This window comes from Canis lupus, chromosome 29 (assembly GCF_003254725.2).
Source record: "Canis lupus dingo isolate Sandy chromosome 29, ASM325472v2, whole genome shotgun sequence".
In the NCBI taxonomy this organism is placed as follows: domain Eukaryota; kingdom Metazoa; phylum Chordata; class Mammalia; order Carnivora; family Canidae; genus Canis; species Canis lupus.
Genome location: NC_064271.1, coordinates 16550665 through 16577096, shown reverse-complemented (window position 1 = coordinate 16577096; position 26432 = coordinate 16550665). Strand labels below are relative to the sequence as shown.

Below are 26432 nucleotides of genomic sequence, written 5' to 3'. Positions count from 1 at the left end.
AAGAGGAAGCTCTGCAACATTAAGCTTAAATTCCAGTAGGGCAGCAGATGGCTGGCGCTGAGCAGCAGCTGGACACGCCAGTTCATTTCTTACCTTCTGAAATCGTATTTTATTTCTTTATTCTGCCCTTTATTCATGAGGTTACCTGCCTGGGCAAAGTTTTCCCCAGGTCCTTACTCTAAGTTCCCTCGCTTCTAGAGCAGTGATCTCACCTTAGGTCTCCTTCTTCCTTGGAGAGTTCCATCTCATGCTCCTTTCTGGCCCCTTATGCTGCAGGGATACCAAGGTATACGTCCTCGGTTTCTCCACTGTTACTCTTTCTCTGGATATCCTGCCCAAGTAACTGATCCATCCAGTGATTTTAACCACCACCTCTATGTTGACAGTCCTTCGTGTGGACATACCCCACCTAGACCTCTGCTTGGAACTTCTCTTGCAAAGACATGTTGCTTGCTGCTCTTTCTTGAATAGTTCATATGCCAACAAATTCATCTTGTCTAGAACAGAGCCCCCGTCTTCTTTTACAGATTTACTGCCACTGCTGCTATATTCTTTAATGACATCACCATCACTTTCTATCCAGTCCTCTGAGCCATGGGAGGCAACGAGGTCCAGTGAGAAGAGTCAGGTTTTACAGCTGACCAGACCTGGATTCAAATCCTAGTTCTCCTTTTGTGAGCAATTCATTTAACTTCTCTGATTTATTAAAACTGTCCCCCAATTTTTCTTAACCTCTTTTGAAAGATTATGGTGAAGATCAGTTGTAAATAATTTTGTTTAAGATTTTATTTATTCATAGAGATGCAGAGAGAAAGAGAGAGAGAGAGAGAGAGAGAGGCAGAGACACAGGCAGAGGGAGAAGCAGGCTCCATGCAGAAAGCCTGACGTGGGACTCGATCCCGGGACTCCAGGATCATGCCCTGGGCTGCAGGTGGCGCTAAACCGCTACACCACGGGGGCTGCCCCTGAAGATCAGTTATAATAGATCCTGATAGAGTAGGGACGTGGGAGGCTGGCCTGGGATTCATCTGGATTGCTCCTTTACTTCTGTACCTCTGCTTTGTTAGCCTCTGTATCTAACTAATGAAAAAAATCTTCTGTTTTTATCTTTTAATTATTCCTGGAATACTACTTCCTGTTTAGCCCGACTATTGCCTTTATTAGCTTATACTATTGTAATAATCTATTTATTGATCTGATCACATCAATCAAATACAATACTAACGAAAACTACCCAAAATGAAAACCTGACCATTCACCAATGGCAGCTAACAATGACAGTTTATTAAATCAAAGGCACTATGTTGAGGACCTTATATGCTTGTATTATTTAATCTACTCAAGTATCTTGAGGCAGAAAATTAATGAGGAAGCTGAGGTTCAGGAATTGTATTGTTTATACACCCAGTATTATATCAAAGTTAAGAACACATGTCAAGGTTAAAATGTTAAGTATGAAAATCAGGGGGATACTAGTAATAATTACAGGAAACCCATAATGATATTATACTCCTCCTACCTCCCTCTATCTTTTCTCATTTTTACCTGCTCTTCTGCCTACAGCCCCATTCAATTCCTCCTCCACCAACCCCAACACTCTATTTCATTCTTTTTATTTCCCCATTATCTTAGCCAAGTCTATCTTTTAGAATATAAGCCAACTCTTTCCACTTTTGTCATTCTGTTTAGAGTGATCACTATAAAAAGGGCTCAGAAGCAAGGTTCTGAAACAGGACAAAGAAACCACGGACAAAGCAGGAAGCTTCCAACAGGATCTCATCTGCAGTTAATGCCTTACAGGACATTTCAAATCTAGACTCAGGTCTAGATTAAATCCCTGGATTTAAATCCCTGACACTTACTTACTAGAGCATGGTGACATGGAGAAAGTCACTTAACTTCTCTGAGCCTTAGTTTCTTTATCTATAAAATAGTGCTTATCTCAAAGAGTTGTAATGATTAATTGAAATAATGCCGATAAGATCATTACAAAGTGCCAGGCCCTCAATAAATTCTCAGGTTAGCACTTAAGTACACACAAAATAAAATGACAACCTTTAATCTTCAACCTTCAAAGTTTTGCTTCTACACTGAGGAGGCATACGGCATTTCTGTCATATAGATGTAGGGTGTTGAATAATGATTCTATTAATGATCTTCCCCCAAAATGATCTACTTATGTCTTATTATCTTTCACGTTTGCAGAATAGACATTAGTCTTTCTTCTAATTCCTTTATTCTACAGTTAAGTATACTATATGAAGGCTGAAAGATCCCTTTGTAAAGATGGAACACTATCTATCAAAATAATTTTTGGTGGGATCCCTGGGTGGCTCAGCGGTTTGGTGCCTGCCTTCAGCCCAGGGCGTGATTCTGGAGTCCTGGGATAAAGTCCTGTGTCGGGCTCCCTGCGTGGAGCCTGCGTCTCCCTCTGCCTGTGTCTCTGCCTCTCGCTCTGTGTCTCTCATGAACAAATAAAGAAAATCTTAAAATAATAATAATAATAATAATTTTTGGAGACATTCACAGGTCATAGATCAAACAAGTTAGAAAGGTGTGAGGATTGAGAAACAGGAACAGGGGATGGTCTGCTGCTGCCTAAATCCTAGAATCACACTGCCTGAGTTCAATTCCTGGCTCTAATACTTACTAATAACCACATGCCTTGAGCAAGTTACCTAGCTTCTCTGTGCCTCAGTTTCTTTATTTTATATAACATTTTATAAAATATTTTATAAAACATAGTTTATGTAAGTATACCTGATGCATGTTAGCTATTACTATAATTATTTTTTTTTAATTTTATTTATTATTTATGATAGTCACACCGAGAGAGAGAGAGAGAGAGAGAGAGGCAGAGACACAGGCAGAGGGAGAAGCAGGCTCCATGCACCGGGAGCCCGACGTGGGATTCGATCCCAGGTCTCCAGGATCGCACCCTGGGCCGAAGGCAGGTGCCAAACCGCTGCGCCACCCAGGGATCCCCTATTACTATAATTATTATGATGAGAGTGGCATTTTCCAAAGTGTATTTTAATATGCTTCTGATTCAGAGTTTTGAGGAATATTATTAACAGATTTGGTTCAAACAAATGGAACTGCATGCTAAGAAAATATTTTAAAAGAAATCTTGGCTTTGTTTAAGGTAGAACTCAAAGTCTTTAACATGCTGAAACAATATTGTGAATCACCAAGAAACATATTGTTAATTGTCAATGGGATAGAACATGAAACATTTTCCAAACTGACTTCACCACTGAACTCTTTATTAGAGGATCATCTCATCTGATTATAGTTTGCACGTTTTAGAAAATGACAGGCTAGGTAATCTTTATGTGCAACTGTGTAGACAATAATTATCTAACTACCAATCATGTTTTATTCTAACATTTCAGTATATTATCTTGCTATACTATCTGTGAAGTCTGTAGCTGCACACAAAGGTTTTTTTATGAATCTTCCCACCTACACACCATAAGCTGCTTAAGAGCTTTGTTTACAATTCTCTATATCTTTGTGCTTATTAATTAGCCAGCGTCATGAATCTAAGAGCTGTAAATGCTGGCCTATTCTTCCAAAAACTGATAGGCAAATAAAAAGTGTGACTTTATTCTATTTTTTCTAAACATTATCAACAATTAGAAAACTGATCATAAAACTCATAAACTTACCTCCCCTCCATTAACAAAATCCAGAACAAAATAAAGCTTTTCAGTTGTTTGGAAAGAATAATGTAATCCAACCAAAAATGGATGTTTCACATTTTTCAAAAGCACATTACGTTCAGCCATAATATGTTTTTGCTGTAAAAAAAGGTAAAGGATCAGCTTGTATTATATACCAGAAAACAATTCTGTTAATTGAGAAAATGGAGTTAGGAGAAACAATGCTCTTTCACTTTACCTCTTTTCTGTTCAGAACTACTTTTTTCTGTAACACTTTGACAGCATAAAATTTTCCATCCAGTTTCCGTTTTGCAAGAAGAACCTGTTGTAAAGATTGTGCATACTATTAGAGATCTCAATATTTTGATTGAAATTATTCACTTGCCAATAAATTCATACTTAAATTATGTACAAAGCAAGTCTACAACGGACCTAGATAATATATTTTAGTTTTGAACACTGAAAATTACTGAATTTATTTCTGTTCCACTTCTCCTTAGGTATTTTAACAAGACCGTAACAAAAAAAGAATGTTAGTCACTTGACTAGGCAGGTACCATTCCTTCGTCATTTAATATGCTGATGTTTGAGATTTTTACTAAATTTAAGTCCTAAAATCTAGACTGCTTGAGATCAAGTGTGGTGTGTGTGTGTGTGTGTGCGCGTCCGTGCGCACACACACCAGCCCTGAGTCCTCAAGAGTGTCCTTAGAAAATACTGAGGCTATCAACTTCTTGATACATAAAAAAAAGGAGAAGGCAATGGTATCTATGTGATCAAAATGCATTTTTGTTTTAACACTTAGGTTTCTCCGTAACTTTCAAATTCAAAAGCATTCAGAGGAAGAAGCACCATGTATAGCTGAGTTTCTACAATGGGCTGGGCTGCATGCACTTTCAAGGATCTGAAGAAATTTAGAGGCTCTTGCCCCAGGAAAAAAGTAGACATACTTAGGATTTTGCAAATAATTTTAAGAAATTCAAGATGCCCAACAAGTTGTGTAGCTATTAAATAATACATTCCAAAGCTTTTTGGGATTATCTGACACAGCAACTAGTGATACTTCTGGGCCTTATATTCTTGTATGTATGTTCTCTTCCTCTGTAAAACTTAAAATACCAATCTAATCATGAGAAAAATATCAAATTCCAATTGAGGGACATCTTACAATATGTACATCTTACAATAGTACATTTAACTAGTACTTTTCAAAATCATCAAGGTCCTCAAAAACAAGGAAAGTCTGAGAAACCATCACAGCTAAGAGAAGCTAAAGGAGACATGACAACTAAATGTGATGTGGTATTGTGGATGAGATTCCAGAACAAAAAAAGGACACTGGGTGAAAGGAAAGGAAATCTAAATAAACAATGGACCTTTCATCAATGTTGGCTCATTAACTGGAACAAATGTACCCTGCTAATATAAGGTATTAACAATAGGGACAGTGTGTATGGAGTAGAGGATGGTTTTGGAATTCTGTGAACTTCCTTTCTTTCTTCTTTATTAAATTTTTTCTGTAAATCAAAATTGTTCTAGAAAATAAAACCTATATAAAAAAAGAAAATAAAACCTATCAATTAAAAAAATGTTTGTTTTTAATCAAGATGGAGTCAAAACATCTGTAGGGTAAAAATGTCCCGTGCTTCACTTTTGACATTTTCCCCATTTTTCCATTCTTTTGTTTTTTTTTTTCAATTTTTTATTTATTTATGATAGTCACAGAGAGAGAGAGAGAGAGAGGCAGAGACATAGGCAGAGGGAGAAGCAGGCTCCATGCACCGGGAGCCTGATGTGGGATTCGATCCCGGGTCTCCAGGATCACGCCCTGGGCCAAAGGCAGGCGCCAAACCACTGCGCCACCCAGGGATCCCCCATTCTTTTATTTGATACAATATTTTACTCTACTGAACATCTTTCCTTCTTATATTTTTCCTTTACTCAACACCTCCCACCTGCCTGACCTTTCCAGCTCTGTTTTTGTTGGTTTATCTTCCAGTACATGATGAGTAAATAATTCAAATGTGGCAATTAGGAGGTACCAATTTTCTTAAAGTAAGCATTTTTCCAATAGACTGGTAGATTTGGAGAATAGACATATGGTTAAGAAACAAACAGGCAAAAGGAAAATGGAACCAAGATCCCTTAATGGAGAAGAGTTTAGAATAATTTTTAGATCACCATTATTTATTTTAGCCTATCATATATTTATTCTATTTTTCAAACACACTGTGGATTTGCTTCATTTACTTTTCCTTTTTGTGTCTTCTGCTTTTGTTTTACTGTACTTTATTGGTTTCTAACCATTTTGTAAGGCTTTTAATTTTTATTAAACATAACACATATATAGGATAACCCACAAATCATAATAGTTTAGTAAATTACTGCAAAATGAACACACTATGTAACCACTATCTAGGTCAAAAAATAAAATATTATCATATAGTTGTGGGTTCATTTCTGGGTTTCTATTCTGTTCGATTGATCTATGTGTCTATTTTTTTATTTACCCAAGGAATACACAAAAATGAGTTCAAAGGGATACATGCAACCTGTTTATAGCAGCATTATCTATAACAGCCAAATATGGAAAAAGCCAAAATGTCCACCAAAAGATGAATGGATAAAGATGACATGATATATATAATAGAATATTACTCAGCCATAAAGAAGAATGAATTCTTGCCATTTGCAATGACATGATGGAGCTAGAGAATATTACACTAAGTGAAATAAGTCAGTCAGAGAAAGACAAATACCATACAATTTTATCCATACGTGGAATTTAAGGAACAAAACAAAAGATCATAAGGGATAAACAAAACAAAACATCATAAGGGATAAAAAGAGAGAAGCAAATCAAGAAACAAACTCTTAACTACAGAGAACAAAGTGATGGTTATCATAGGGGAAGTGGGGGGGGTGGGTTAAATGGGTGATAGGGATTAAGGAGTGCACTGTGATGAGCATTGGGTATTATATATGAGTGTTGAAACACTAAATTGTACACCTGAAACTGATATTACACTGGATGTTAGCTAACTGGAATTTAAACAAAAATATTTAAAAAATTAAAAAAACCCAACATTATCAGTAGCCTGAAGTACCCCTTCCTGTCTCCCCTATTTCAGAAACTACTTATCCCTGTCACAAATTTGTAGTAACACAGGTTTTATCTTTTTTTAAAATTTAACATAATTAGAATCATATAAAGTCTCTGACTTCTTTCACTCTAAATAACGTAATATGCATTCATGTTGTAGCACGTAGCATAATTTTGTATTTTTATTGTGCAGAACAATGCATTACATAGTTTAAAATTTAAAAAATTTAATTCCAGAATAGTTAATATACAGTGTTATATTAGTTTTAGGTGTATAATATAGTAATTCAACAATTCTATACATTACCCAATACTCACTATGGTAAGTGTACTCTTTTTAAAAAAAATTAATTAATTATTTTTTTAAAGACTTTTTTTTCTTTTTAATTCATGAGAGACACACACACAGAGAGAGAGAGAGAGAGAGAGGCAGAGACACAGGCAGAGGGAGAAGCAGGCTCCATGCATGGACTCCGATGTGGGAGTGGGACTTGATCCTGGGTCTCTAGGATCACGCCCCAGGCCGAAGGCAGCACTAAACCGCTAAGCCACCGGGGCTGCCCCCCCCCCTTTTTTAAAATGATAAGTGTACTACTCTTAATCCTCTTCATCTAATTCTCCCATCCCCTTACCCACTTCCCCTCTGGTAACTATCAATTTGTTCTCCATAGCTAAGAGTCTGTTTCTTGGGTTTGTCTTCTTTTTTCCTTTTTTCGTTTGTCTTGTTTCTTAAATTCACATATGAATGAAATCATACAGTATCTGTCTCTCTCTGACCAACCTGTCTCACTTAGCATAATACTCTCTGGATCCACCCATTCTGTTGTAAATAGCAAGGTATCATTCTTTTTTATTAGCTTATAAACATAGTGGTGTGTGTAGCTTTCTCAATCAGTGTTTTTGTATTCTTTGGGTAAATCCCTATAGCAGAATTACTGGATCATATAGTAGTTCTGCTTTTAATTTCTTGAGGAACTTCCATACTGTTTTCTATACTGGCTACATCAGTGCATAAGGGTTCCTTCTTCTCCACATCCTTACATTAGCCATTCTAACAGTCATAAGGTGATCTGTCAATGTGGTTTCGATTTGCATTTCCCTGATGATAAGTGACGTTAAGCATCTTTTCATGTGTCTGTTGGCCATCTGTATGTCTTCTTTGGAGAAATGTCTGTTCATGTCTTCTGCCCATTTTTTATTTGGATGACTTGGTGTTTGGTGTTGAGTTGTAGAAGTTCTTTATCTATTTTGGATACTAACCCTGTATCAAATACGTCATTTGCAAAAATTCTCTCCCATTTAGTAGGTTGTATTTTTGTTTTGTTGATTAGTTCCTTTGCTGTGCAAAAACTTTTTATTTTGATGTAGATTCAAAAGTTTCTTTTTGTTTTTATTTCCATTACCTCAGGAGACACGTCTAGAAAAATGCTATTCTGGCTGATGTCAGAAATTACTGCATATATGCTCTTCTAGGAGGTTTTAAGTCTCACATTAAGTCTTAATCCATTTTAAGTTTATTTTTTGTATGGTGTAAGAATGTGGTCCAGTTTCATTCTTTTGCATGTAGCTGTCCAGTATTCCCAACACCATTTGTTGAGGAGACTTTGTCCCATTGCATATTCTTGCCTCCATTGTTGAAGATTAATTGACCATATAATTGTTGGGTTTATTTCTGGGCTTTCTATTCTGTTCCATTGATTTATGTGTCATCTTTGTGCCACTACCACACTGTTTTGATGACTATAGCTTTGTAGTATATCTTGGCATATGGATTGTGATACCTCCAGTTTTTTCTTTTTCAAGACTGCTTTTGCTATTGAGGGTCTTTTGTGGTTCCATACAAATTTTAAGATTATTTCCTCTAGAGGGAGGGGCAAGATGGCGGAAGAGTAGGGTCCCCACCTGTCCCCACCAAATTACCTAGAAAACCTTCAAATTATCCTGAAAATCTACGAATTTGGCCTGAGAATTAAAGAGAGAACACCTGGAATGCTATAGTGAGAAGAGTTCGCTCTTCTATCAAGGTAGGAAGATGGGAAAAAGAAATAAAGAAATAAAAGGCATCCAAGGGGGAGGGGCCCCACGAGGAGCCGGGCTGAGGCCGGGGCAAGTGTCCCCAGGACAGGAGAGCCCCGTCCCGGAGACGCAGGAGCTGCACCAACCTTCCCGGTTGGAAAGGCCTCGCAGGGAGTTAGAGCAGGACTCCAGGAGGGCGGGGATGCCCTCAGGCTCTCTGGGACAGTAACAGAGGAACTGCGTGCCCAGGAGAGTGCCCTGAGCTCCCTAAGGGCTGCAGCGCGCACGGCGGGACCGGAGCAGCTCGGAGGGACTCGGGTGGCAGCTCCGCGGAGGGGGCTGCGGGGCGGGAGCAGCTCGGGGGGCTCGGGGGCGGCTCCGCGGAGGGGGCTGCGGGGCGGGAGCAGCTCGGGGGGCTCGGGGGGCTCGGGGGCGGCTCCGCGGAGGGGGCTGCGGGGTGGGAGTGCGAATCCAACAGCGCAGACCCGGAGCACAGGGCGCCGGGACACAGCCCAGGATCCGGCCTCAGCCGGGACAGGCAGAGGCCGGGAGGGCCCAGGGCAGCGAGGACGCTCCTGCCCCGAGCTGAGCAGATCAGCGGCCCCGCCCGGAGCCTCCAGGCCCTGCAGAACCAGAGCTCTGTAGTTACTGCGGGGGCTGAATCCAGGGCTCCCGAGCTGGCCCCGCCACTGGGGTTGTTCCTCCTGGGGCCTCACGGGGTAAACAACCCCCACTGAGCCCTGCACCGGGCAGGGGGCAGAGCAGCTCCTCCAAGTGCTAACACCTGAAAATCAGCACAGCAGGCCCCTCCCCCAGAAGACCAGCTAGACGGACAAGTTCCAGGAGAAGTCAAGGGACTTAAAGTATACAGAATCAGAAGATACTCCCCCGTGGTTCTTTTGTTTGTTTGTTTTTTGTTGTTTTGTTTTGCTTTTTGATTTGTTTCCTTCCCCCACCCTTTTTTTCCTTTCTTTTTCCTTCTCTTTTTCTTTTTTTCTTCCCTTTTTTTTTCTTTCTCTTTTCTTTCCTTCTTTCTCTCCTCTCTTTTTCTCCTTTTCCCAATACAACTTGCTTTTGGCCACTCTGCACTGAGCAAAATGACTAGAATGAAAACCTCACCTCAAAAGAAAGAATCAGAAACAGTCCTCTCTCCCACAGAGTTACAAAATCTGGATTACAATTCAACGTCAGAAAGCCAATTCAGAAGCACTATTATACAGCTACTGGTGGCTCTAGAAAAAAGCATAAAGGACTCAAGAGACTTCATGACTGCAGAATTTAGAGCTAATCAGGCAGAAATTAAAAATCAATTGAATGAGATGCAATCCAAACTAGAAGTCCTAACGACGAGGGTTAACAAGGTGGAAGAACGAGTGAGTGACATAGAAGACAAGTTGATGGCAAAGAGGGAAACTGAGGAAAAAAGAGACAAACAATTAAAAGACCATGAAGATAGATTAAGGGAAATAAACGACAGCTTGAGGAAGAAAAACCTACGTTTAATTGGGGTTCCCGAGGGCGCCGAAAGGGACAGAGGGCCAGAATATGTATTTGAACAAATTCTAGCTGAAAACTTTCCTAATCTGGGAAGGGAAACAGGCATTCAGATCCAGGAAATAGAGAGATCCCCCCCTAAAATCAATAAAAACCGTTCAACACCTCGACATTTAATAGTGAAGCTTGCAAATTCCAAAGATAAAGAGAAGATCCTTAAAGCAGCAAGAGACAAGAAATTCCTGACTTTTATGGGGAGGAGTATTAGGGTAACAGCAGACCTCTCCACAGAGACCTGGCAGGCCAGAAAGGGCTGGCAGGATATATTCAGGGTCCTAAATGAGAAGAACATGCAACCAAGAATACTTTATCCAGCAAGGCTCTCATTCAGAACGGAAGGAGAGAAAAAGAGCTTCCAAAACAGGCAGGAACTGAAAGAATATGTGACCTCCAAACCAGCTCTGCAAGAAATTTTAAGGGGGCCTCTTAAAATTCCCCTTTAAGAAGAAGTTCAGTGGAACAATCCACAAAAACAAGGACTGAATAGATATCATGATGACACTAAACTCGTATCTGTCGACAGGAACTCTGAACGTGAACGGGCTTCATGACCCCATCAAAAGGTGCAGGGTTTCAGACTGGATAAAAAAGCAGGACCCATCTATTTGCTGTCTACAAGAGACTCATTTTAGACAGAAGGACACCTACAGCCTGAAAATAAAAGGTTGGAGAACCATTTACCATTCGAATGGCCCTCAAAAGAAAGCAGGGGTAGCCATCCTTATATCAGATAAACTAAAATTTACCCCGAAGACTGTAGTGAGAGATGAAGAGGGACACTATATCATACTTAAAGGATCTATCCAACAAGAGGACTTAACAATCATCAATATATATGCCCCAAATGTGGGAGCTGCCAAATATTTAAACCAATTAATAACCAAAGTGAAGAAATACTTAGATAATAATACACTTATACTTGGTGACTTCAATCTAGCTCTTTCTATACTCGATAGGTCTTCTAAGCACAACATCTCCAAAGAAACGAGAGCTTTAAATGATACCCTGGACCAGATGGATTTCACAGATATTTACAGAACTTTACATCCAAACTCAACTGAATACACATTCTTCTCAAGTGCACATGGAACTTTCTCCAGAATAGACCACATACTGGGTCACAAATCGGGTGTGAACCGATACCAAAAGATTGGGATCGTCCCCTGCATATTCTCAGACCATAATGCCTTGAAATTAGAACTAAATCACAACAAGAAGTTTGGAAGGACCTCAAACACGTGGAGGTTAAGGACCATCCTGCTAAAAGATAAAAGGGTCAACCAGGAAATTAAGGAAGAATTAAAAACATTCATGGAAACTAATGAGAATGAAGATACAACTGTTCAAACTCTTTGGGATGCAGCAAAAGCAGTCCTAAGGGGGAAATACATCGCAATACAAGCATCCATTCAAAAACTGGAAAGAACTCAAATACAAAAGCTAACCTTACACATAAAGGAGCTAGAGAAAAAACAGCAAATAGATCCTACACCCAGGACAAGAAGAGAGTTAATAAAGATTCGAGCAGAACTCAACGAAATCGAGACCAGAAGAACTGTGGAACAGATTAACAGAACCAGGAGTTGGTTCTTTGAAAGAATTAATAAGATAGATAAACCATTAGCCAGCCTTATTAAAAAGAAGAGAGAGAAGACTCAAATTAATAAAATCATGAATGAGAAAGGAGAGATCACTACCAACACCAAGGAAATACAAACGATTGTAAAAACATATTATGAACAGCTATACGCCAATAAATTAGGCAATCTAGAAGAAATGGACGCATTCCTGGAAAGCCACAAACTACCAAAACTGGAACAGGAAGAAATAGAAAATCTAAACAGGCCAATAACCAGGGAGGAAATTGAAGCAGTCATCCAAAACCTCCCAAGACACAAGAGTCCAGGGCCAGATGGCTTCCCAGGGGAATTCTATCAAAGGTTTAAAGAAGAAACCATACCTATTCTCCTAAAGCTGTTTGGAAAGATAGAAAGAGATGGAGTACTTCCAAGTTCGTTCTCTGAGGCCAGCATCACTTTAATTCCAAAACCAGACAAAGACCCAACCAAAAAAGGAGAATTACAGACCAATATCCTTGATGAACATGGATGCAAAAATTCTCAACAAGATACTGGCCAATAGGATCCAACAGTACATTAAGAAAATTATTCACCATGACCAAGTAGGATTTATCCCTGGGACACAAAGCTGGTTCAACACCCGTAAAACAATCAATGTGATTCATCATATCAGCAAGAGAAAAACCAAGAAACATATGATCCTCTCATTAGATGCAGAGAAAGCATTTGACAAAATACAGCATCCATTTCTGATCAAAACTCTTCAGAGTGTAGGGATAGAGGGAACATTCCTCAACATCTTAAAAGCCATCTACGAAAAGCCCACAGCAAATATCATTCTCAATGGGGAAGCACTGGGAGCCTTTCCCCTAAGATCAGGAACAAGACAGGGATGTCGACTCTCACCACTGCTATTCAACATAGTACTGGAAGTCCTAGCCTCAGCAATCAGACAACAAAAAGACATTAAAGGCATTCAAATTGGCAAAGAAGAAGTCAAACTCTCCCTCTTCGCCGATGACATGATACTCTACATAGAAAACCCAAAAGTTTCCACCCCAAGATTGCTAGAACTCATACAGCAATTTGGTAGCATGGCAGGATACAAAATCAATGCCCAGAAATCAGTGGCATTTCTATACACTAACAATGAGACTGAAGAAAGAGAAATTAAGGAGTCAATCCCATTTACAATTGCACCCAAAAGCATAAGATACCTAGGAATAAACCTAACCAAAGAGGTAAAGGATCTATACCCTAAAAACTATAGAACACTTCTGAAAGAAATTGAGGAAGACACAAAGAGATGGAAAAATGTTCCATGCTCATGGATTGGCAGAATTAATATTGTGAAAATGTCAATGTTACCCAGGGTAATTTACACATTTAATGCAATCCCTATCAAAATACCATGGACTTTCTTCAGAGAGTTAGAACAAATTATTTTAAGATTTGTGTGGAATCAGAAAAGACCCCAAATAGCCAGGGGAATTTTAAAAAAGAAAACCATATCTGGGGGCATCACAATGCCAGATTTCAGGTTGTACTACAAAGCTGTGGTCATCAAGACAGTGTGGTACTGGCACAAAAACAGACACATAGATCAATGGAACAGAATAGAGAACCCAGAAGTGGACCCTGAACTTTATGGTCTACTAATATTTGATAAAGGAGGAAAGACTATCCATTGGAAGAAAGACAGTCTCTTCAATAAATGGTGCTGGGAAAATTGGACATCCACATGCAGAAGAATGAAACTAGACCACTCTCTTTCACCATACACAAAGATAAACTCAAAATGGATGAAAGATCTAAATGTGAGACAAGATTCCATCAAAATCCTAGAGGAGAACACAGGCAACACCCTTTTTGAACTCAGCCACAGTAACTTCTTGCAAGATACATCCTCGAAGGCAAAAGAAACAAAAGCAAAAATGAACTATTGGGACTTCATCAAGATAAGAAGCTTTTGCACAGCAAAGGATACAGTCAACAAAACTAAAAGACAACCTACAGAATGGGAGAAGATATTTGCAAATGACATATCAGATAAAGGGCTAGTTTCCAAGATCTATAAAGAACTTATTAAACTCAACACCAAAGAAACAAACAATCCACTCATGAAATGGGCAAAAGACATGAAGAGAAATCTCACAGAGGAAGACAGAGACATGGCCAACATGCACATGAGAAAATGCTCTGCATCACTTGCCATCAGGGAAATACAAATCAAAACCACAATGAGATACCACCTCACACCAGTGAGAATGGGGAAAATTAACAAGGCAGGAAACCACAAATGTTGGAGAGGATGCGGAGAAAAGGGAACCCTCTTACACTGTTGGTGGGAATGTGAACTGGTGCAGCCACTCTGGAAAACTGTGTGGAGGTTCCTCAAAGAGTTAAAAATAGACCTGCCCTACGACCCAGCAATTGCACTGTTTGGGATTTACCCCAAAGATACAGATGCAATGAAACGCAGGGACACCTGCACCCCGATGTTTCTAGCAGCAATGACCACAATAGCCAAACTGTGGAAGGAGCCCTGGTGTCCATCGAAAGATGAGTGGATAAAGAAGATGTGGTTTATGTATACAATGGACTATTACTCAGTCATTAGAAACGACAAATACCCACCATTTGCTTCAACGTGGATGGAACTGGAGGGTATTATGCTGAGTGAAGTAAGTCAGTCGGAGAAGGACAAACATTATATGTTTTCATTCATTTGGGGAATATAAATAATAGTGAAAGGGAATATAAGGGAAGGGAGAAGAAATGTGTGGGAAATATCAGAAAGGGAGACAGAATGTAAAGACTCCTAACTCTGGGAAACGAACTAGGGGTGGTAGAAGGGGAGGAGGGCAGGGGGTGGGAGTGAGTGGATGACGGGTACTGGGGGTTACTCTGTATGTTGGTAAATTGAACACCAATAAAAAAAAAGAAAAAAAAGATTATTTCCTCTAGTTCTGTGAAAAACGCATTATACAGTTTAATCCATTCCTTAATTGACAGACATTTAGATTGTTTATGAATTATTGCATATGTGCACGTATTTCTGTTGGATATATATATGGGTAGAAGTAGAACCAATGTGTCACGCACGTAATTGCATATATTTAGCTTCAATAATTATCACCAGTTTTCAACAGCATAAAAAAATGAAACACACAGGAATAAATCTAATTAAAGATGTGTAAAAACTCTATATAGGACAATAAAACAGTACTGAGAAAAATTAAAGATGAACTAAATTAAAAAAATATCCATGGTCACAGAAGACTCAGTGATATAAAAGTAACAACTCTTTCCAAATTGATCTGCAGTTCAATGCAATCCCAATCAAAATCCAGCCGAGGGACACCTGGGTGGCTCAGTGGTTGAGCATCTGCCTTCAGCACAGGGCTGAAGGGGTCCTGGCATTGAGTCCTGTATGGAGCTCCCTGTGGGGAACCTGCTTCTCCCTCTGCCTATGTATCTGCCTCTCTCTGTGTATCTCATGAATAAATAAAATCTTTAAAAAAAAAATCCAGCTGAATTTTGTGGAAATTAGCATGCTAATTCTAAAACTTAAAAAGATATGCAGAGGGCTAAGACTCTTGAAGAACAAAGAGGGAGGACTTGTTTTGTTGGATATCAAGCTATTTTGCAGTCCAGTAGAACAATGGAACAAAATGTACAATCTTGAAACAGAAATATAAAACATAAAATCTAGAAGCAGATCCATGCATATATGGACAATGGATAAATGATGCAGGTCACCCTACAGATCAGTGGGAAAAGATCTGTCTTTTCAATAAATTGTGTGGGATCAGTTGGATATCAATAGGGGAAAAAATGAACTGTGACACCCTGCAACTTCATAGTAGACCCAGGAACCAATTTCTGGTAGACTCTAGATCTAAACATGAAGTTTCCAAAAGATAGTACTTTTTTTTTTTTTTAAGATTTTATTCATGAGGGACACAGAGAGAGAGAGAGAGAGAGAGAGGCAGAGACATAGGTAGAGGGACAAGCAGGCTTCCTCCAGGGAGCCTGATGTGGGACTCGATCTGAGGACCCTGGGATCATGACCTGAATCAAAGGCAGACGCTCAACTACTGAGGCACCCAGGTGCCCCCCCATAATACTTTTTGTTTTTAATGACAGATTATCTCTAACATCCCAACAAACTGAGCATTTTGAGTGCAGTATCCCTCTCTAACCTTCTGTTGCTGTACTAGTACAATGTCCAGCATGTAGTGGGTGGCCAATATATGTGTGCTGAATTAACACACGTGGATTTAAATGTATGGTCACAGTTTCTGGTATCCAGGGAACTCAGAAAACAAACTAGAGATACCCAAAGCTAGGAATGCAGCAAACTATAATTAAACACATGCATATTTATTTTCACTACAGATTGAAGTGTAATGCAAAAAATCACTTAAATCTATCTGATGATTCTGGTAACTCCATCTATGATGCTTTTGGCCTTAAAGCAGATTCTCCTTCCCTGGTTTGGCCACATGATCAAATTATAGGATTCATCTGATACTCACTGTATGAGGAACAGCAGGGTTTTCACATATCCCTTTCTTTCCCCAACTGTTATTTTCAGAGCTGCTTATTTTTTTTTTTCCAGCTTCAGCTTAAACAGCACCTCTTTAAAGAAGCCATCCTTGGACACCCATCTGAAGAGGAATTTCACCACCACTTGCCTACTGTCCTCCATCACTTCACGTTATTCTTTATTTATATCACAATCCCCATTACTGCTTTTAATTATTTAATTGATTGCATATTTTTTATTATATATTTTTTATTGGAGTTGGATTATATAATATATATATAACATATAACATATATATATAACATATATATATGGGAACATATAACATATAACACCCAGTGCTCATCCCATCAAGTGCTGACTGCATTTTTTTTAAAGATTTTATTTATTTATTCATGAAAGACACAGAGAAAGAGAGGGAGAGGCGGAGACATAGGCAGAGGGAGAAGCAGGCTCCTTGCAGGGAGCCAGATGTGGGACTCGATCCTGGGACTCCAGGATCATGCCATGCGCCAAAGGCAGGTGCTCAACCACTGAGCCACCCAGGCATCCCTGACTGCGTTTTTTGTTTTTTAAGATTTTATTTTTATTTATTCATGAGAGACAGAGACAGAGAGAGAGGCAGAGACACAAGCAGAGGGAGAAACAGGCTCCATGCAGGAAGCTCGACGCGGGACCCAATCCCGGGTCTCCAGGATCAAGCCCTGGGCTGAAGGTGGCACTAAACCACTGAGCCACCCGGGCTATCCTTGACTGCATATTTTTAATTGGCTATTTTCTCTACTAGGTTACAAGCACCACAAAGGTAGTAACTATGTCATTTTAAAAATTTTTTAAATTTTATTTTTAAGATTTATTTGTTCATGAGAGACAGAGAGGGAGAGAGGGAGAGAGAGAGAGAGAGAGAGAGAGAGAGAGAAGCAGAGACATAGGCAGAGGGAGAAGCAGCCCCCCACATGGAGCCTAATGCAGGACCTGATCCCGGATCCCGGGATCATGGCCTGAGCTGAAGGCAGATGCTCAACCACTGAGCCATCCAGGTGTTCCAGTAACTATATAATTTTTGTTCAATACTCTCTAACTAACCAGAACCCAGTATTCTGCTTGGCACATCGGAGGGGCTCAAGAAATACTTGAACAAATGAATTTTATGTTAAAATTGGAGTAGAGGGATCCCTGGGTGGCGCAGCGGTTTGGCGCCTGCCTTTGGCCCAGGGCGCGATCCTGGAGACCCGGGATCGAATCCCACGTCGGGCTCCCGGTGCATGGAGCCTGCTTCTCCCTCTGCCTGTGTCTCTGCCTCATTCTCTCTCTCTCTCTGTGACTATCACAAATAAATAAAAATTTAAGAAAAAAAATTAAAAAAAAAAATTGGAGTAGATGCCTTATCTCCCTACGTATTTCAAAGATAGAGAAAACCATTGTAACTCCATACCCTGCATACCAACAAGTCCTGAAGCCTGGAATACATAAGGCATGCATTTCTTAGGTACTTATTTACTGAATGACAAATTAAAAACACTCTTACCTTGCCAAAGCTGCCTTTTCCAATAACTTTCAGGAAATCAAAGTCTGTTGGTTTAGCACTGAAATAAATGGACAATGACAAGATTTAGCTTCCTAGAAATTGGAAAGATGTCAACTTTTAAACATTACTTAGCACCTACTCTTTACTAAGTAAATGCTGAGCACAAGGCATTTCAGCATGATGACTCCAGCTTCCACACTGGTAGTAACTCATTCTGAATATAAAATAGATTAATAATGAATAGTAGTAACATCTACTTTCTGATAAGACATTTTATAAGTTTATTTAAGTCTTTTTTTTTTTTTAACTTTATTTAAGTCTTGTTAAGTTCTGCTTAAGAGGGATTTTAATAATAGTCTCTTTGGGGAAAAGGATGTATCTATGCCTGTATATTGTTTTGAACTCAAAATAGTTTCTATTTAAATCAATTTTATTAACCATAAACTCACCAATGTTGTTAATAAGGACACTGAATAATTATATAAATTAGTAATATATTTCAAGGACTGCCTCGTCTGGCAATTCTTCTGACATGTATACATCACTTACTGTACATTACAGATAAAAGACCTCTCTGCTTATTCTCATACATGGTAATGCAGAAAATCCAGTAGAGAAACCAGAGGGAACACTAGTTTTGTCCTTTTATTTATATTAACCTGTCAGGTAAAAATGACATTGGCTATAGGTAGGCAAAAGCACATTGCAGCAGAAAGCAGAGCCTAAACAGACAGAAGAGCTGTTTCCTTCAACACAGACTGAATCCTAAGTTGGACTAAGAAGAGGAGAACGACTCCATTTAGATTTTAAATTTCCTTTAATTTTTTAAAAAGGATTGATTATTTATTTGAGAGAGAGAGAAAGAGAGAGAGAGCGCGCGCACATGTGCACACACGAGAGCATGCAACAAGAGGGAGGGAGAGGCAGAGAGAGGGAGAAGCAAGACTCCCTGTTGAGCTGGAAGCCGATGTGGGGCTCAATCCCAGAACTCTGAGATCATAACCTGAGCTGACGGCAGATGCTCAACTGGACTGAGCCACCCAGGTGCCCCTAGACTTTAAATCTACTTTAATTCATTATCAAAATAAAGTCAATTCAAACATGAGAGTAACACAAGGTCTAGGTTAAATAATAACAGGTAAAGATTAGGGAGATAAATACTTAACTAAGCTCAGGTGTTTTTCTTCTTCAAGAATCTGCTCTTTGGACTAGTTATTTTGCTCCTGAATGATATGCTGAGACACTTAAATATTTTTTTTAAATAAATGTAACAGCAAAAAATCTTGCAAATTCCTCAAACATAGTAAATAGGCTAACTGAGGCAATACTCAAGGTCCCACTGTTAACTGTCAGTGATGAACTAAGTGAAAGCAAGTTTCTGTTTCTGTGCTGCCTGACCAACTTAGTGTATGACAACAGAAAATCATGCTCAAGACCAAACCTTCCCTTTCAGCTACCACCCCATTTCTGTGCTTTCCTTTGCAGCAGAACTCCTCAAGTAAGAGATTTAATTCTTTATCTATTCCTGCTGTCCTCTCCTCTAGGTCTCTCTTGAACTCTTTCTTATCAGGGTCTGTACCCACCACACCACTAAAATGGCTCACAAAGGTCAAATCCGGTGGTCAATTCTCAACAATTATCTGCTTTACCAGCAACATTAACGGAGTTAATTACTCCTCCCTTGACACACTTTCCTTCAACTAATTTTGTGACATTGCATTCCCAGTTTTTCTACCTTACTGCAATGTTGTAGTCTCCTAGGACCCAATCCCTGAGCCATTTCTCAACTGTCTACTCACTAAGTGGACCAAAGGAGTGAGGGAAACATAATGTCCTGGGATAAAAGATAGACTACTTCAGAATGAGTCCAATGAACCTGAAAAAGAATAATTATACATAAGGACAGCAACCCTATACTTCTTCTCCACGGCAGATACCACTAATCTGTCAGGGCACTCCTCAAACTGAGTCAAGAAGTGGCCTTGGAATCCTTTGTATTTGTAGTCTAGGCATTCACTTCTAATGAACTGCGGGAGTTGACACTCAAGATGGAGTCTATATTTGCCATTTCTGCTGTTCCTCAAACTGTCTTCCCTGTGCTCAAATATGGGACTGTGGGAGGAACTGGTCAGAGCAAGTTTAACAGCCTTTAAGATGCTAAGCATGTCCATCACAACTCCTCTAGAACAAGCTGGCTGACACTTAGGGTTTCACCAATAACACTGAGCACCAGAGAGAATATCTGTTAGGTCTGCATGGATACTTTTGTCAGAGTACCTCTCAGGACTTAAGATCTCCCGAGAAATATGGTCTCCTGGTTACACACACACACACACACACACACACCATAAAAATAACAAAGGCAGAACAGTAAAACCTGATAATAAATTATGGATTTAAAAACTCCTCAGAGCTCTATTACAGTAATGCAAAGCTAGAGCAATAAAATACGCAAGCATGTGATAGTACTATATTCAGTGTAACTGTGGTTCTTATATTTTATAGGATTCTAGTTAAACCGGTGTAATTAAACTGGTGTATATTTGCATAGTCACAAAAAAGGTCTTCCTAGAATTCAATTAGGGGATGTCTGAAACAAACTTACTGAGGATTTCCAGATGGTCCCAGGTTGATGTTCTGTGAGGTAGAGTGTAGCTATTGGGATGGGGGAAAAAAAACAGTAACACTCTTATTGGAGCTTCAAAGATTAACAGTCAATGAATGTTTCTGAAAATAAAATATACATAATTCTACCACAGATATTGGATGTATTTTCATATTAAAGAAACCTGAAGTCCTAATTCTTAATAAATGCAGAAAGTTATTTGGAAACATACAATCAATATAAACATACTCATTTTTATGATAAATTTCAAGAGCAGTTTTAAGGAAAAAATATGGCAGAAATGAAGCTCAAAGTTGTCAAATGAATGAAGTAAACTGGGGAAAGGTCCTTGGACAAGTGGCTGTAGAAACCACAATTTATGAAGGATCATTTCTACATTTAAAAAGCTGGTAAATGGCTGTCTTTTTTTTCAAAATTTTCAAATAATTGCTTATTAATTTTATGATATGCAAATGATACTATGATGTTGAAGACTGCAAATGCTTGACTGAATTATAGGAGACAGACTTATTTCTAAATCAAATATATGGGGATCCCTGGGTGGCGCAGTGGTTTAGCGCCTGCCTTTGGCCCAGGGCGCGATCCTGGAGACCTGGGATCGAATCCCACGTCAGGCTCCCGGTGCATGGAGCCTGCTTCTCCCTCTGCCTGTGTCTCTGCCTCTCTCTCTCTCTCTCTCTCTCTCTCTGTGACTATCATAAATAAATAAAAATTAAAAAAAAAATAAATCAAATATATGTAGACAAGAGAGCTTTTCTTTCAATTCTACCACTGTAGGTAAATAAAAATTTTATTTTGTTTTGTTTTATTTTAAAGATTTTATTTATCTGACAGAGAAAGAGAGAGAACACAAGCAAGGGGAGGGGGAGAAGCATGCTTCCCGCTGAATAGGGAACCCAACGTGGGGCTCGATCCCAGGACCCTGGGATCATGACTTGAGCAAAAGGCAGACACTTAATTGAGTGAGCCACCCAGGTGCCCCAAATAAAAATTTTAGATAGCCTTTTCCCTTTACAATAATTAATATGGTAAATTTGATCCCTAATACTAATTTAGAAGCAAATCTTTACTTACCTACTATGCCAAAAAGCAATTTAACCTAAAATAGATTCTAGCTCACTAATTAGCTAGAAATTTAACCCCAAGTCCCATAAGATTAATCTAGTGATCCTATTAATGTGAGCACTTTTTGCAAAGCCAAGTGTAAGTAAATTGCTTCACATAAATTCCCTTTGAAATTCTTTATGCATACAGAGAATTAAAATAGTTATAGATATCCCAAATATGCATACTTTTACTACAGCTCTATATAATTACATTTCATATAAATTATAGATATAAAATAAGCTTTAAAGAATTTTTTTCTTTAGGTTAATCAGAACCAAAAAATTTTATCTAAGCAATTTCTTCTTAGAGATATATATATATTTCCATTTAAATTCATTTGAAACTTATAGACAACCTCTAAAATACAAACTACTTTTAAAAATAAAGGGCAAAAATTCCTAAGTATAATAATACATTTCTTATAAATAACAATACTGGCACCAGCTTCTTACTTACAAATTTCCTACCAATCAATATCTTTACACAAAAAACTTTCAAGTAATACATTTTCAGTCCCCAGAAGACAGAAATAGAGAGAACCATACAATCTACCACAAGACAAAAAAAATATGTTAAAAATCTGGTTCATGAAATTAGATTTATCTTGTTGTGCCATAATTTTAACATGGAATAATCTTTTCTGTTTATATATTATAGTGTTCCAGAGAATCTGATAAAATAAGCAAACTAAGTTACAATTCTGATACGTTTATCTTTTAATGAATGTGCAGAAAACTTACGGATTACTTTTTCTCTTTTTTTAAAGATTTATTTCAGAGAGAGAGGGAAGGGACGAGAGAGTGAGCAGAGGCAGGGGCAGAGGGACAGAATCTTCAAGCAGACTCTCCACTGAGTGGGGAGCCCCATGGAGGGCCATCCCACGACTCGAGATCATGACCTGAGCCAAAACTAAGAGCCAGTTGTTCAACTGACTAAGCCACCTAGGCCTCTCAAAACTGGATCACTTTTCCATGCAACTAACTAACTTTTTTATATAAATGAAGGAAGAGGATTCAGTAAGCATGGATTTAACAATAGGACAACTTGTGCCCTAAATCACACCATTATGTAGGAAGATTTCAATACATAGCAATGATTTTCCTAATAGAGCACATTTCTGAAATGATAATGGAAATTATTGGGAGATATAATTAGATAACCTTTTACTCTATTTTTAAAAATTACATCTAAATAGTAAACTGAGGGCGAGATATAATTTATTAACAGTGAACACTAACAAAAGCATAAGTTTCCTGATTTGTTTTGGCTGCTTTCTCTCTCTAAAAAAGTTGAAACATCTAGATGCCCTCAAAGGTATTTTCTGGCTATTAATTTAGTTATCCACTTAGAAGTCCTTAATAAATAGCTACAGCAGGGTGCCTGGGTGGCTTAGTCGGTTATGTGTCAGGTCATGATCTCATAGGTCTTTTTTTTCTTAAGATTTATTTATGATAGACATAGAGAGAGAGAGAGAGAGGCAGAGACACAGGAGGAGGGAGAAGCAGGCTCCATGCCAGGAGCGTGACATGGGACTCAATCCTGGGACTCCAGGATCGCGCCCTGGGCCAAAGGCAGGCGCTAAACCGCTGAGCCACCCAGGGATCCCCATGATCTCATAGGTCTTGAGATGGAGCCATTGGTTGGGCTCTGCACTCAGTGGGGATTCTCTCCCTCTGCCTCTCTCTCACATGCACTCTCTCTCAAATAAATAAATCTTAAAATAATTTTAAAAAATAGTTATAGCTGTAAGGCAAAACACAGCTCTTTCTCTTTTCTGAAGAGATTCTTTTCATCCATATCTTAAAACTGCAAGAGGTCCTAGTCCAAGTTTCAGGTTTTATGGATGAAAAAAGAGACAGGAAATAAAATTCAGATCTAAGGCCAAAATCAGCAGAGAACAGGAACCAGAATTCGGGAAGTTCTCATTAGTCTGGTTCTTTCTTCAAAACCAGCTGTCTCCTATGGCAAGGCAAGATATTTTTCAAATGACCTAAGCCTATATACTCTCAATATGATTAGCAAGCAAAATATGGAAAATCAGGGTTACATACATTTTATTCTTTAACATATTTTTTAATAATTTCATCTTTTTCAATGAAAAATATATTCTCATAGTTGGAAAACATGGAAAGTACCAAGAAGAAAATGCTTTTAAAAAATCTGTAACCAAAAAAATAAATAAATAAAAATAAATAAAAAATCTGTAACCTTATTAACAGATGATTTTTGCAAATATTACAGCAATTTCATATAGTCTTTGTGTAACTTTAAAAAACTGGTATCAAAAAAAAAAAAAAAAAAAAAAAAAAAAAAAAAAAAAAAAAAAAAAATAAAAAACTGGTATCATACTGTGAAAATATGCATATAAAATTTTATACACTAATTTCAGGTAACAGTATGTCAAAACTTAAAATATTAATATCTCAGGATACACAATATATGGGGACAAACACTATTTGATTGATGAATATTTAAACTGTTTCTAATTTTTCATATAAACTGTACTAAAATGAGTATCTTTTTTTTTTCCCCTGTGTGAAGAATTATTTCATTTGCATCAACTCCTAAATGACTTGAATATTTTCATGTTTGGTACACATTGCCAAATTGCTTTCCAAAAGAGTTGCATAAAATTACAGCAATGCCAGGAAAACCCGAGGGTGCCTACTGTGCTTTAACCCTTATCAGTCCTAAAGTATTTTATCTACTTAAATTTTTGTTAATTTGTCAGAAAAAAATCTCTTTTGTACAAATTTCACTTGCTATTGGCATTGAGGTTGAACATTCTCCCATCTGTTCACTAACAGTATTTCTTCATGCTCCTTTTCTTTAACCTACTGGGGTCTTAAATATTCTTTTTTTTCAAAAATCCATTTGTGTGATATTTTTACACAAATGTTTTTCCTTTTTATGCCTTATTTATTATGAATTCTGTCCCAGTTTGTTTCTCTTTTGACAAGTCGCACAGATATAAAATTAAAATATTCTTTTATGGATCAATCATGTCACAAATGGAAACGATATATATATCAGTTTATATCAGTTTATATCAGTTATATATATCAGATATATCAGTTTTCTACTGAAAACCCTCTTATGATATCAGAGAAGGAAAATTACTACTTTATAGTAGCTACAAAAAAGGAATAGGTCTATTCTCCAAATAAAGATTTTAGCTGTGGGACATAATATTCTGATTCATATTATCTTTAAATCACAAAAACAGAACCATGACAAAATAAGACATTATAAAGACAAAAATACACTTCAACCTAACACCTCTGATTTTCATGTATATATTAACCAAACATTTATATCTAGTTTTCATCACTTTTTAATTATAAAGATGTTACCCATGTTTATTTACATTTTTCATTATAATTTTAATCGCTAAATAATAATTATCTGGGTTAAGTTATTGCAATTTATCTTTCTCACATTTAACATTTCTAAAGTAAATGCTAAAAACATCTTTATAATAAGCCACAGCTTATTATATTTATTTATGTTATTATAATTGATTTAAAAAAATAAGAATATCCTATTCTTGATTTGGAACACATACTGATTATGCGTGTATACCTATAGGAATAAAACAGTTGATGCCAACTGGCAGATGTGTATTGACTGTTCTGCACCAAAAAACCTGGCTATGTAGAGGAAGAAGTATTAAATTAACATTCTGGTTGAAAAGGCCTTTCCTGCTGGCCAAAATTCAAAATAATAGTTTAAGTATGTTAATGATTATGAAGATACATAATGACAAAAAATTAAGATGTAAAGTGAAGAGAGTAGAATATATAATTATATATGCTATACAATTAAAATCAGGTAACTTAAAAATCCTTATATATTAAGAGAAGAATAGAAAGAAAATTACTAAAATGTTAAAAATTAGTGGTCTGATTAGTGATAAGGAAGTAATATATCAATTTTCAAAACTTTCTACTAACTAAACTTTCTACTACTCTTCCTACTAAATACTAACATATCTTACTTTTTATCATAAAAGTACTCATTTATAAATTTTGAAAGAAACAGTAATTAGTAAGAGGTGTACACATTTGTCTTTATGTATTCTAGAGAGTAGAAAATTTATAATGGATGAAATTACATCATTTTAAGTAAATGTTGCCCTAAAGTTGCCAGTAATTTCATCTTTGGGGAATAGTAGTTTTTCTGTTAAAAAATATAATCCCTCCTACTACCTTCTGAGTACTTCTTTCATCCTCATCTTCAGATGGATCTGACTGATGTTTTGGACTGTCCATTTGAAGAAATGCTCTGACGTCTGGACTAAAAACAAAAATTAACTTTATTATGACTTTGAAAGCATTTCTATAGCTTTTCTCCATTTTAAAATGAAAATAACCATAGTAGCATTAACAGCATGAAAGCCAATACAATCCATCGATAATATTATATAAGGAACAAGCTGATTAGTTTTTTAAAAATAGGGAATCCAACAGACAAATGGTCAAAGATACAAACAAGGCAGTTCATAAAGAAAAACCCTAGGAAGATGTCTAGCTTAACTAATAAATACAAATTAAAACATCAATGATATACACTTTATGTTCATTAATTGGAAAAATCAGAAAGGTAATACCAGAAGTTGGTTAGGAATATAGTAAGAATGTAAAATGAGGTAACTTTTCTATGTACCCAAGAAAAATAAAAACATATTCACACAAAAACTCA

General features: G+C 37.6%; 1 protein-coding gene across 8 annotated transcripts in view; it reads right to left on the bottom strand.

The window, feature by feature from the left end:
* The window catches only part of SGK3 (serum/glucocorticoid regulated kinase family member 3), a 180987-nt gene that overhangs the window by 17177 nt on the left and 137378 nt on the right, over positions 1–26432 (bottom strand). For all 8 annotated transcript variants that reach the window (XM_049103851.1, XM_049103852.1, XM_049103850.1 and 5 more), the window contains 5 exons: positions 25940–26027; positions 20604–20653; positions 17999–18056; positions 3904–3987; positions 3672–3803 (listed from right to left, as the gene is read on the bottom strand). In XM_049103851.1, the coding sequence (XP_048959808.1) occupies positions 3672–3803; positions 3904–3987; positions 17999–18056; positions 20604–20653; positions 25940–26027 (412 nt within the window). The remainder of the gene's footprint in view (positions 1–3671; positions 3804–3903; positions 3988–17998; positions 18057–20603; positions 20654–25939; positions 26028–26432) is intronic.